Below are 15,056 nucleotides of genomic sequence, written 5' to 3'. Positions count from 1 at the left end.
TGTTTGTCAAACTCATTTTTATTTTTGTTGTGTTTATCGTTTTAATGTTCGTTCTTTAAGCTTGGTTTATTCATGTTCTATTCACGTATTGTAGTATGAAATGAAATATTAGTTGTGCATCCTATATTTTTTTTTTGTAAATCATATGATTTAGAGGTCGAGTAATGTTGATGCCCAACGATTAACTGTAAATAATGTTCGTGTTGTCTTGTTATCGCGATGGTTAATGTTAAGGTTTGCTGTGTGGTAGTTTGCTGGTTCGAGTCTACGCTCGGCCATAATAATTGTTTACTTGGTGTTGGGTTGTTTTAGCTAATTTATGCATAGTTATCGGTCACGTGTACTTTTTGGTATTCGATAGTGTCTTCCTGTAAACAAATGAGGAAAGTTATCAGTTTTAAAAGAGATTTCATACAGAACGGATATAACGAATGTAACGAAAGTTGGTATTTACTGAGGAATATTTGGACCGTTTGTTATAGGAACACAATTTAATTGAACCACATCACATCACTTCAAGTTACGCTGCATACGTCAAGTCTACATGTATAAACGCCTAACAATATAACCATATCGATGTTACCGTCATGGATCTAATAAAGAACTATATGTGCGTATCAAAATTGTGTTTCTCCATCATTCACGTTAAGCAATAGAAGAATAGTGCATTAACATGTGTATCATAAATTTACACATCCTGTACGCTTAATTATATGTATATTTGTAGGTACGAGAAAGCGTAATCACAGCTGGTGTCCGCTCTCTTTTTTTCGTATGTACGCGTGACGGACATCACAATTCCGTCCGCACAGCCTCCTTATATATGTCCGTTTCATGTGTTCATATATTTAAGCTTAAATTGAACAAGATTCAAAAAAAATTTCCCCGATGCCAATAACGTGAAGAATGTCAATCAAAACATTCACGAGTTTGCAACCGTATAAATTACCTTCCGCACACTCATTCAGATTTTGTCCGATTTTTTATAACCAACTTAATTTCCCTTGTGATAATACAACTGCTTTCTATTTGACCTTACACCAGAAGCCTCTCTCAGTCAAGCAAATACAAAGATATGGAAGCGGTAACAATTCACGAAAGACCACCAGGACGTCTAATCGAAAACCTAAATGCCAAAATAGTGTCTTCAGGTATAAGTTATACACAACACTGACTTTCTTCCCGAATCATGATCCGTTACAGTCCGGAAGAGGATGCTGAGGATTTTAGCAGGTTTTTGTAACAGCATGTTATAAAGCAAGGCTATTCACCCTCTTTTGCTGATAACTTTTTCCGAAGTGGCGCCAGGTTGATACAGGTCGACTAATAAATCATCTTGTAAATGGGAAACTTGTAGTGTTATATATATATATATATATATATATATTATATATATATATATATATATATATATAGTTTATACAAACACACACACACACACACACACATATATATATATATATATATATATATATATATATATATATATATATATAATTATATAGAGTAATGCTGTTATTAACTTTGGTATTGCTTTTATCATCAATAACTTTATCATTATTATTATTCTTCTTGTCATCATTTATTATCAGTTTTACTAGATGAACAAAACTATCTGGAAGCGAGTCCTGCAATCCCACTCCAGCGTGAAATAAGAGGCTCAGCCTCCATCCATACATCGAAGCTCAGACTCCCAACCCGAATGAAGGCCCGGAAACTTTTCCTGCAATGATATAGAGTAAATGGGCGAAAGACAGACTCGAGCCGAGAATTTGTTTCTGTAAGTACGACGACAGAATTGGAATCATTTACAGCTTTCGATATCTACGATTTGATGATATCGCAGGTGGCCACAGCAGATACTGTCCCTCTATGAGTTTCACATCACTGCTTACTGTCAACAACACCAGCCAAAAGGGATTACCTTTTCCTTCGGACAATTAGTGTCGAGGCCACCTTTTCGCTCACTCCCAAGCCAAGGTGTAAAGAGATTGATTAAATCATGTTCTCAAATGATAAGGAGAAAACACTGAAATATGCAGTGACGGTGGCGGTTATATGAATGTTGCATGATAATTGCCGGTTTTGCTTTTGTATGTAGCAAAGAAAAGAGAAGAGCAACTGATCTCTTCGTTTGTGGAGGTCTGGAATTTGCAGTATATTCTCCTTGGAATTTAGAAGTGAAGATTCTGGGAATCAGTGGTATGATTATTTGAATGATAGAGTTTGCAATTATGTTCGTAAGTATGTGCGTGTGCAATTATTCTTTAGATATTTGTGGTTATAAATAATCCATCTATGCAGGCAAAGAGCAAAAAAATGCTTGTGAGTCACGCTATTCAATTATATGGCAAGGCAAAGCCTCCAGCACAGGACGTACATAGAGGAAAGCTGTCAAAATAGCTAGGAATAGCTCCTAAACGTCGTTAAAAAAAAGTGAGTAATTTCTTATAACTTTGTATAACCCAATTTTTTCCTTTATTTCCAGATTTCAATAAATAAAAGTTAGACCATTTAATATTGATTGCTGTGGGCATACTAATCACACAAACACTATTTTCTGTAGATGGAATAGAATCAGAGTCTCTGCCTTAGTGATCTTGTTCTTACTTCCAGCTAAAACTCATTCCAGTGACTTACTAAGTCGATGACATTCCATCATTCTGTAGGTGGTGCTTTAAATCATTCTGCCCAGAGCTTTGGTTGCCTTCATGCCGCTGCCACTTTCCCAGTCACATGTCATTTCTTGCGACCACTTCGCTTCCTGCGTGAGTGATTCCACTCATCTGTGAAATCTGGGGTCTGTCTGCTTGAGTGTTAGGGATTTTGGTGCCATATAAGAGGAGCTCCTTTACAAACAAAGTCCATGCCATCGTATAGCCCACATCTCTTCATGAAAGGAGCAGTCTTATGAGAGAGAGAGAGAGAGAGAGAGAGAGAGAGAGAGAGAGAGAGAGAGATATAGGAGGAGAGCGAGAGAGATAGAGCGAGAGAGGAGAGCGGAGAGAGGGAGAGAGAGAGAGGAGAGAGAGAGAAGAGAGAGAGGAGGGAGAGGGAAAGGAGGGAGGAGAGAGGAGTGGAGGGAGGAGAGAAGGGAGGGAGGCGGAGGATCTGGGAGAGGGAGGAGGAGAGACGAGAGAGAGATGAGAGTCTACTAAAACAGTAAAAGGCTGAGCAGAGAAGAATAAAAATTTAATATTAGTGGGGTGATTGGCAGGCCGAGAAGCAGTTAATACTCAGGCATAGAAGATACAGTGCATTACCAAATATTGAATGCATTTCAGAAGATTGGAGGTGAGTGAAAATAATGGCTCTTTTTTTGGGTCATTTTTGGAGAAGAGTGGGAGCAAATTTAAGACCCTTAACTGTAAATGTATTAATCATATAGCTAAGCATAGCTAGACCATTGTTGATCCTTAATGGAGAAACTATAGGCTATGATCTGAAGCCAGAAAGGGCGAACCGCTTGACCTTTGCTTGGATACAGCCTTTACCTTTGGTCAATTAAAACGATTTATGGGAGGTGAAACAATTACTGGAAAACACTGAAGCTAAGAGAAGTATCTCTTTTGACACAGGCCATTCGGAAGGAAATGGAACTGGTGTGCAAGTGTCATGGTGTCTCTGGGTCTTGTTCCATGAGAGTCTGTTGGCGCAGAATTCGAAGCTTCAGGAACATCGGCGACTCTCTGCTGCGCCGATTTGAAAGTGCAATCAATGTCAGGTAAGAATCGCTGGTAATTCTAACCTATATCTTAATTGGGAGATACCATTTTCCCTTTTCAAAAATGTTATCAAGTAATCTAAGTTTTTCCTTGTTTTAGATAAATTTGCCTCTCCTGCATACAAAGATAAAGAGAATACGGTTATTGAAGTTTTATAATAAAAGAAGTATTTATGATTATTTTTTTTTTTGCTGCTTTCTAAGACATTCCTGAACCACTTAACGTGGATCTTTGTGTTATTAATGTAAGGATATATATAACCTCTACTCATATTTTGCACTAATGAAAATAAAATGGCTAATCCCTACTTCAATTTGATAAAGTCTATAATCTTGTAATCGTTAATCCACTCATTTGTTTACTGTATCATTTTCTCTTATTGCATTAGGTTTGTGAATCGCAAGAAGAGGAAGAAACTGCGACCAATGAAAAGAGGTTACAAGAGACCTACTAAGAGAGATCTGGTCTTTCTCGAGGAATCGCCAGATTACTGTAATCGAAATATGAAGTAAGTAATCTGCAGGCGACCACGCGCGCAGAGTAATAGGGAGAGCACCAAACGGGCATAAAAATAGAACGTGTCAGTAAAAGAATCGGAAACTTCTAGTAATGTGCTATCTTGCATGGGTCATTTGCATTGTAGCATTGTCGAAAATGAACTAAATTTGGAAAGTTTCTAATACAGGATTTATCAGTCATACTGAAGTTTACAAGAACAACCTTTGTCAGGACAGTCTTCCAAGTACTGACACCACCACAGGAAATCTACAGTCATAAGAATCAGGAGGAAACATTGCAACTACATAGCCGAGGCAGATTGTTGTTGGCCGCATCGTCAATTAAGCTAAAACTGAGTACCTTTCCAGTCTCGAATATTGTTTGAAGACATATTCACAAAAGAACACGTTGATAGAGAAAGAAAATGAGATTGTACAAACTTACCATATATCAAAAAGCTTATGTATTGTAAATCTACCAGATAAGATCAAGTAACTCGGATCGGTTGGACCAAATGTGAAGGCGGCTGTAGACCAGGATGCCGAAAGAAAAATAAAATAACCGAAAAGATCGAATGGGTAAAGGACAAGAAACATAATCCAATATATAAAGTGTGAGGATTCCTCTGAATTGAAAGGATGATGAAATCACCTTCTTGTTCAGTAGATGATTTAAGTTGTGGTGTTTATGCCCATAAACAATTGTCTGAGTCTCGCCCAATCCATAATTCGATTTCAGTGTTCCTAAAAGAAAACTACTGTGTCGAATTTGTCTGTCCGTCCTCACTTTTTCTGTCCGCCCTCAGATCTTAAAAAATACTGAGGCTATAGAGCTGCAAATTATTGGTATGTTGATCATCCCTCTTCAATCATCAAACAAACCAAATGCCAGCCCTCTAGAATCAGTCATTTTTATTTTATTTAAGGTTAAATTTTGCCATAATCGTGCGTCTGGCAACTATATAAGCCAGGCTACCATCGGGCCGTAGTTAGTTTCATGGGCCACGGCTCATAATACGCTGTATAGAAAACTTGTTTATTTATAATTATCATAATACCCCTTACCTTCTTATTGTCCACATCCGCAGTTCCTCATTACGTGGATACACAGGACTGAGACACCATAGCCAACAGCATTGAACTGTTTTCTTAGTGTCACCGGTCGCCAGTATATAATATATATATATATATATATATATATATATATATACATATATATATATATATATATATATATATATATGATATATATATATATATATACATATATATATATATATATATATATATATATATATATATATATATATATATACGTATATATATGTGTTGGTTGTGTATGTGTGTGTAAATAGATAGATAGATCGACAGATAGATAAAAAGATGCTTGAGTAAGTGTTAACAACGCAATATCAAACTGCAGTAGGAAAAATGCTCAAGCAGACTGAGAAGTAAACTAAAAATCGTTATTTGTGTCAAACTTGGAACTTTTTATTTTTCATTTCATCTTACTAAGCAATACTTAAAAGGTAAACAAATCTAATTTACATACTTAAATTTGCTTTGGAAATATTGCATACCCTATGTGCTTTTCTAATCATTTTATTAGTAGTTTAATCTTTAGACATGAAATACTAGGTTTTATACTGTCATTTCACTGATATTTTCCAATGACCTATGTAATATTTGCCCACAGATTGGGAGTGTTGGGAACATCGAGTCGGTTATGCAACAAGACCAGCTGGGGGATGGACGGATGCAAGATTCTCTGCTGTGGCAGAGGATATCAGACGATGGTCAAGGAAGTCACAGAAAAGTGCAACTGTCGCTTCATCTGGTGTTGCAAAGTCATATGCGAGCAATGTCAGGTTACGCGTGAAGAACATTACTGCAACTGAACGGACCTGACTCCACAGGAGATTGCTTATCGTAAATAAAGGATAATAGGCAACGACACCAGAGCCCTCATCAGCCAGAGTTTTTCAAGAGAAACGCGAATGGGATCTTTGATATCTACGGTGTCTAACCACCTGGTTTTTGCCGAGTTCCCGCGTACTTTGAAGCAACTCTTGGTAATAACAGTAGGCCTACATGTTAGCTAGGAATCAACGACTGACGTTTCTTGCGTGGTCTTTAGTCCCTAAGTTAGTGGTATATCCCATAGAATGATTATATATAAAAACCTGTTGCATCGTTGTCAATTTCTTTTATGTTCAAAAGTATTTCCAAGTCTTCAACATACAAAGCATAACCAGATCCCCATTAGAAGGGACTTATTGTCATCATCATTTACCACAATTTATGTTTTCTGTACCTGATTGCTTTTGTAGATAAATTAGAATCTATGGTAGTGTGTGTCACAAAAAAAAAAAAAATGTGTAAATGTGAAACTGCGGCTGAAAGCGTGTATAGTAAAACTTCATGTGCAATTGCAATATATGAATTCTATTAATATTTCAGTATCCATTTCAGAACAGTCGAACAGTATTAGATGGGGTTTATACAAAGCAGAAACTTTTTCCCGAAAGCACCACAAGAGTAACACTGAAATGAGCGATGAAATAAAATGAGAAAAAGCGGTATAAACTAAATTCCTTCCAAATAGGTCGGAGACAGGAATCGATCACTTATCTGGATTTGATTGGAATGACCATGCTCCAGATTTCCCTGAAAGGATCATTCTGAAGCAAAGGCATACAGAACCCTATCTCTGCCATATCCACTGCAACCTACGTAGAAGTTTCTGCTTCGTAAAAGTTAGGATATCCTTGAATACTGTTGTTTTATCTTCCATAGTTATTAAGATGAAAAGTACATATCCTCACGAGGATAGACTCCGTGTTTAAAGTAGCTATCATCGATAACCTTGGCATTCTCTCTCTGACTAAAAAGAAAGATTAATTTTTTTCGACAGTTAGCACAAAGATCAGACCATAAGATCTTCTGGTTTCATAATGTCACCGTAAATGCTTAAGTAGTACTTCGGTAACAGATAATGCCCACGAGTGAATAGCGAAGCACTTGTTAGTGCATGAAATTGTTGGGTCCTTCTTCCATGCCACAGCAAGCATTTAAGAAAATCAATTATAGTGATCATACTTCTCGATCATACAAATCACAGAGTATTTGAAAAGCTTATTTCATCCTGTTATATGTAAAGGGTTGGTTTCTCTTTCAATCAATTTATAGAAGGAAAAAGATGTATGATTTCTGAGAACATTCATTATTATCGTAGGTTCAAACAGGACCGTCTTCACCGCAATATAATTGTCGTCCATGGGAAAAACCATTACCCACGAGACGATGGACTTAAAAGATTTTCCTTATTTATTGGCACTTTTAATAAAACGCTTGTTTAAGAATCAGTGATTGAACTACCCGATGGGCCATTGCCTTAAGACGGTCCTAGGACAAAAACGTACAGTAGCATCTACATTGGAAACTGTGTATGTTTATTGTCGAAAGTTGCTTTTCAAAAACTACCACATCTCAGCCATTAAGAAGAAAGATGGCTGAATGGGGAAGCCTTTGGAAGTTTTGTAAATAATATTTTCCTTTGAAATTTATATAATTTTTCTGCTTTAACAAAGAAAATGCAAACATCATACTTATATATAATTAATGTTAACCAGACAAATTAGGTCATATTGATCTTAGATAATGACTGTAGATTAGCCCTCAAAATATTATGTATCTTTTAGTATAAGATTTGTGTGGACTTTATGGTAAGAAAACTAAGCAGATTTATCATTTAAAGTATAGACTTAGAATTGGTTGTCTTTTGAGCATTTTGAAGACACACTAGGGATAAAATTCCATCCAGGACTAGTCTATTTCTCATCCTATGATCAAACCATTGATATATATATATATATATATATATATATATATATATATATATATATATATATATATATAGTGTATAGATATATATATATATATATATATAGTTATATAGTATATATATATATATATATATACATATATATATATATATATATATATATATATATAATATATATATATATATATATATATATATATATATATATATACATATGTATGTATATATATATATCTATATATATATATATATATATATATATATATATATATATATATATATATACATATGATATTATATATATATACTATATATATATATATATATATATATAGATATATCTATATAGATATATAGTATATAGATATATATATATATACTATATATATATATATATATATATATATATTTCGGGATTACTTACAAAGCAGGATGGAAATCAGACTGACTAATTCATAAATAATACAATATTATTCAGGTACATTGCTTTGAAGAATAAGGAAGGAAATTGGTGAAAACGAAAATTCTTTGACAATATCTAAAAATAACTTCAAAAATTACATTAAGCATCAATGATTTTTCTGATTCGTCCATATTATATTAGTATATATATATATATATATATATATATATATATATATATATAATATTTTAGTGTAAATTATGCCAATGTATGTTAAAATATGATACTCGGAATAACTATACCGTATTTCTTTTTAGAAGTCACCTGATTGTGTAAATTAAGGTTTGTGAATAACAAAAGCAGGAGCTGTCTTGAACACAGAACTGTATTTATCTGAAGGTAGAGTATCTATCTACCCAAAATTGCTTGTTCACTGTAGCAAAAATATATAATTATCATGAGCAAATCCGATCTAAAATCTAATATACTGACACCTTTGAAGGTATGACATGCATTAGGCAAATGACAAAACTCTCCGAGAATATAGATGCTTGATAATAAAGTTATGAATTGATGAAGTTTTTTTCCTTTGCTTTCCTTACAGACGATGTGACACAATACTGCAGGTTCTAGCTAACGGAAAACCCCACAGCAATCCAAAGTGGGAAAAAAAACAACCTTCGTGAATCTTTGAATGTGAATGTTTGCAAATCCTCGCATCTAGGTTCTCCTTTTGGTAACCCAGAACAGTCGGAAATATGAACAGAACTTCTTGAGGAACTATGCATATCCCATTATTATCCGAGCATGTAAACGCAAACGCCAAATTAAAAACAATACAATAATCTAATCTGTATTGCTCAGTTCCCCCCAAAATAATTATACTGCAAATCCATTTGATAATAACTTGAATAACTGAAACATCCATTAATGCGTCTTTCCCTGGTTTTACGAATGGCTGTCATCTTAATATCTCTCATAGCTTAGGGAAGACATGTTCTCTAAAAATTCGGTTAATAAGGTTTAATTTGAAAGATCAGGTGGTACTTTGTGGAGTCTACTTAATCACTGAATATGTTACATCATTCAGTCCAGAAGCTGATTCGCATTACTTACTTAAAAGGTCGATTGTTCATTCCTTGATGCATTAAAATCAGTTCATATCCGTTCCATTAGCCTCCTTAGATATGAAAAGGGTCTATCATCATTTGTCTTTGCAACGTTAGCAAAAGGACTGGCAAACCCTTTTGCCACTAGCTGGGGATCCGCTATTTTACAACCATTGATCTCGATAAATCTTCCAAACTAAAGTCAAGGGTGTTTTTGAATTTGTTGAAGATATGGACATTTTCCAAGATTCCTTTCGCGCTTTTTTTTTTTTGTCAAGCGGATATGAGCTCTTGCTTTACGAAATTCAGCCCATTTTCGTCTGCGACATCTGGTGAAAACTGATCTCATAGGTCGATGAGTTTCCTGGTATTTACGAGTCCACCACGGAACTGGTAGGCGGATAAATATGCTTGAAGTCCTAGGTATTGACTGAAGGCCCGCCGAAAATATAATTGTATTGAAAAAATCTAAAGCATCAACAGAGGGGAAAACATCAGCTGAGTCATCTCCAAAGCTATTTCCTGGAATGTTGCCCAATCAGTTTTACCATTGTTCCAATTAGGTAACCTTAAAGATGGAGGATTTGAAGCTACATTCGCCACCACTGGAAAATGGTCGCTGGTAAATCTATAATTTATTACTCCAGTTAAAATCAATAAGGCAGTTATCACTGCATATAGATCAATCAATTGCTGATTTGAACATGAAAATGTGTAGACTCCCCTGTGTTGTGGATTCCCACATTTATACTTTATATGATGGTGTTTATTACTCATATCTATCTGAATAACAAAGGGACGTGTAGTAAACTATATATTTTCTTTGTAAATGGATCTGCACACCTATCACTTGCAGTGTAGACTAGATACTAATAGAATTTGAAGGGTGTCATTACAACCTTGGTTCCCCTCATTTAGGTCTTAATCCTTGATAGTTCCCCTAGAGAAAATGAATTAATTTTATTTCGGTTTTGATGCCGTTAAACTGAAGCTTCTTTCAAGTGCTTTAGGTATATTGCCTTGCTCATACTTTTTTCTGGAAGAAGACTGGTTATTTATGGTAAATTAGACAATGGTGCTGCTTCTCTGGAATAGGAACCGCTACAGATGGCACAGCCTCTCCAGTGTCATGAGCATTGGGTACCCTTGAAGGCATCTTTGTTATGGAAATTTCAGGTTCAGGAGCACAAGGCAATGCTTGCGCTGCCAGAAGAGAGGTGGAATTCTCCAACACAGTTGACGCACCATTCTGAAGCATAAGTGGCACCAATCACAGCTAGCGCAGGCTCCAGTGAGACATAAGCACCACATATAGCTAATGTAGCCTACAAAGAGGCATGAGTGCCAGCTACGCTGGGGGAGCCTCCAAAGAGGTTGACACACCATGTATAACTGGTGCAATGGGAGAAATGGGAGTGCCAGTTACATCTGGCATTACTTCCGAAGGGGCAGGAGTGCCAAAGAGGCCGAAGTGCCAGAAATTACTAGCACAGCCTCCAAAGAGGCGATAGTACAGGTGGGTCTCACTATTTATCGAAACGACCGAAACGGGCCACGAGACAACCGAAACGGCCCCAGATACGTTTGTTTTATCATTGTAATCTTGTTTGATTACTGTGTATTAACAGATAAAACAATTTAGTTAATTTATTGTCCACCCAATTATCAACTGTTTTGATAAATAAATGAATAAATAATGCAAAGTGTCTGAATCCGAACTCGGCAATTTTCTTATATCCAGTCGGCCTGCACATGGGAATTCAAAGGACTGTGGTGTTGAGTACGTCTTGGAACACATAGGAGAAGCAGTTAAAACAGACCAGCCACGTTCAGTATATACTAAACTGATCCTGGAAAAAAGCCCTCTCAGTGCTCCAACTAACATGCAACAAATACACAATGTGAAGTACAGAATGAATAAGAGAGAGCGGCCTAGTCATTCTAATAACTTTGCTGCTCATATCCAGCAAATAGATAATTTAGTGCACTCACATGCCTTTGTACAACGAGTGATACATGGGAAAAATAAAATTCCTTCTGTCATAATGCTCGGTATAGACAGAGCCTTCAATCCTGGAGAACTTTTTGTCACAACAACAGTGTATAAATATCCAGCCGTAGAGCGTGTCAGTACTAAAGAACATCCAATCTTCTTTGGTCCCGTTGTTGTCATTTTAGATTTAGCTGGCCTTACACCATCACGGGCTCATGCTCCCAGAGTTCCTCCATGGGAATGCCACCTGTCCACCCTCTTATTTGTGTTGATAATTAGGTGGGCGATAAATTAACTAAATATTTGGGCCAGACAAAAATGATGCTTCATCTGTTAATACACAGTAATTAAACAAGTTTACAATTGTAAAACAAACATATCTGGGGTCGTTTCGGTTGTTTCGTGGGCCGTTTCGGTCTTTTCGGTCGTTTCGGTAAATAGCGATACCGGTACAGGTCGTCGCCGATCTTCCCTTTACACCTCTGGTAGCATTTATATTTACAATCCGATTGGCAGCAATACTGGAAAAGGATATTCCTGATCTAACATACTGGTCTGATGCTTTCTTTTGAGCCTCTCTAATGTGATACGTTCAGTCACCCTTAATGTCTGGATTTCTTTCTCCATAATAGGCACAACACAATTCTGTGCAGAAGATGGATGATTGTCTCCACGATGTAAACATTTTGTTTCTTTATAACATACACCTTGCTCTGATTCACTGCATTTAGCACAATTGACAGGCTTGCCTAGTAGCCTCTGCCTGTAAGACCCTACTATGAGATTCAGGGCCTCTGTAACACGGTTTTTTCGCAATAACTTTTTATCTATGCATTTCATAAATATAACGCTTATTCAGAATACATATTATATCAACACATAAATTTTGAGTGTATTCTGCACTACGTAGGTTGAATAAATTTGGTACTTATAATGTAAAAGTGACCTTTTTTGAAGACGGGCCAACTTACTCAGAGAAAAGGTTTCGAACGCACTCGTTACGTAACTTATGACATAATTTCTTCCCTCTTTCTCGATGGATGATTGGCTATACGTAACGAAGGCTAAACCTCTGGCAACAATGACATACAAATTTAAATACAAGCAAAGCAGTACACCTTTATGAACTCTGGAACCTCCCCACTGATAATTGTCATAATGAACAAACCAACAAAATATGTTAATAAATACAAAAACACTTCGATTATTAGTCTAACTCCCAAAATAAGTTTCCAAAGAAATTACAGTCTACTATATAGGTCACTCCCAAAATAAGTTTCCAAAGGAAATTACAGTCTACTATATAGGTCCAATCAGATTGACAAGATGTAGGGAATAGTTGGTAATTACCAAAAACATAGTAGACAAGCTTGATTTGATAACTGCTATATCCAATGTCAAGCAATTTTTATTTATTGGCTATCTACCTATTTACTGGAAAAAAATAGCCGGTACCGTATATTGGCTTTAAACCTTCACCAATAATTATCGTCAGAATGGTGACTTCATGAGGCTCCACCCACTTTCGCCTCGTTATAATTCAGGATAACACTGAAGGCTACCATGGGCATTGTTGGATTAGAAAATTTAACTTCTGGCTATAAAAACTAATTTCTCGAGTAGTTGTAAGAAGTGCTAAATGATCCTCAAGGATCCCAGCAGTTGGTCTAAACGTTTAATTCATGTATATTACTGCTATACTGTTGCGGCACTACTGCTACAGTAGTATTACTACGCTAGCACTGATACCCCATCCACATCTATGTATCGTTCCGCCATTCATAAAGTCTTTGAGTTTCAGAGCTGATGGCATTTCTGTCTGGTGGATGGGCGGGGCAACATTTAGTCAAAAGGTGTTTGTTTACCTTGCTTACGTAATGAATGTTTTTCGACTCTTGGCTCGTAATCATTGGCCATGACGTCGGCTAGATCATTTTTACTCTATAAAAATCAAAACTATCGGGTTTAGGTTATTGATAATGCTGACAAAATTTGTGTGTGGTTGTAAAATATACATATGTCAACTTTCAGCTACATCTGATGCTTTGACAAGGAGCAAAGTCCAAAAAACCGTGTTACAGAGACCCTGAATCTCATAGTAGTATATGTCTCTGTTCTTTGTTCGCTAAAGAAAGCAGCAAAAGACCTGAGAGAAAACGAAACTATAATAATACGCAAAGGAGATAAAACCGCACGGTACGTCATAATGAATAGAGATGAATACAACACCAAAATGGATAATATACTAAGTGATAAGAATAAGATTCAGCCACTTAAAAAAGACCCAGCAAAAGACCTCAAAAAGAAAATGATTAGACAATCAGAAAAAGCGAACAAAGAACAGAGAACAGTAAGCTTTCCAAAAATCATCGGAGACTTCGCACCCGGATACGGCTACGGCACAGTCAAGTTCAACAAACAGGGAAACCCGCTACGGCCCATTATATCCCAAATGACATCCCCCATGTATAGAGTGGCAAAGAAATTGAACGAAATTATAACGCTGTACATTCCTTCAATGTTCTCGCTAAAATCATCAACGGAATTCATTGATCTACTGCAAGACACCACACCCGACGAAGATATAGCATCCCCGGACGTCGAAAGTTTATTACTAACGTACCAGTGGATGAAACAATACAAATCATCATAGACAAGATATAGCGCTCTGAGAAACCACCATTACCGATACCCGAAAGTTTTTAAAAGAGATGCTAGAAGCATGTACAAAGGAAGCCCCGTTCTTCTCACATAGGGGCGAAATATATTGGCAAAAGGACGGCGTGAAATGGGTTCCCCCCCCCCCCCCCTTGTGGTTGGTTCTTTTTGCAAACGCATACATGGCACACACAGAAGAGGTCACCTTTGAAGAACACCCAAAACCCAGAATCTACGGGAGATATATTGATGACATCTTCATCACAACAAATGACACAGATGAATTAGTAAATGACATAGATGAATTAGTAAATAAACTCCGAGCAAATTCTACATTAAATTTTATGATAAAAAAAAGTGATGAGAAAATGCTTCCTTTCTTGGGCGTACTTGTGACCCCAAAAAACAACCAATACAATACCACCGCATACACTAAAGAGACAGATGCTGGGAGATGTTTAAATTCAAGAGGAGAATGCCCTTATGCATATACACGATCTGTGGTAAATGTATACATAAAACGCGCCATAACACACTGTTCAACGTGGAAAGCGAAGCGACAAATGAGAAAATCAACAGTTTAACGGCTGCTCACAAATAACGGCTACCCAGATGACATGATCCAGCAAGTGGTCAAAAAGAGATTATCATTAGAGGATTTCCATAACCCGACCCCGAGGGACAACACACAAGACAAAGACAAAGAAATAGTGATATACCATCAGATATCATACAACAAACACCACGAAGATGAAAGGAAAACCATCCTTGGTATACTGCAAAGAGGAACCATTACCCTAGCGCCAGATAACAAAATAACGCCAAGA

The 15,056-nt window shown here is 36.4% G+C and overlaps 1 protein-coding gene across 1 annotated transcript in view; it reads left to right on the top strand.

The window, feature by feature from the left end:
* LOC135216759 (protein Wnt-4-like) overlaps positions 1 to 8,070 on the top strand; it is a 319,657-nt gene extending 311,587 nt beyond the window's left edge. Inside the window, exons 7-9 of the mRNA XM_064252235.1 lie at positions 3,579 to 3,724; positions 4,114 to 4,233; positions 5,919 to 8,070. Of these exons, the coding sequence (XP_064108305.1) occupies positions 3,579 to 3,724; positions 4,114 to 4,233; positions 5,919 to 6,120 (468 nt within the window). The 3' untranslated portion in view covers positions 6,121 to 8,070. The remainder of the gene's footprint in view (positions 1 to 3,578; positions 3,725 to 4,113; positions 4,234 to 5,918) is intronic.
* Positions 8,071 to 15,056: the final 6,986 nt, after the last annotated feature.

The sequence above is a fragment of the Macrobrachium nipponense genome, chromosome 6 (genome assembly GCF_015104395.2).
Source record: "Macrobrachium nipponense isolate FS-2020 chromosome 6, ASM1510439v2, whole genome shotgun sequence".
In the NCBI taxonomy this organism is placed as follows: Eukaryota; Metazoa; Arthropoda; class Malacostraca; order Decapoda; family Palaemonidae; genus Macrobrachium; species Macrobrachium nipponense.
This window is presented reverse-complemented; position numbering and strand designations above follow the sequence as displayed.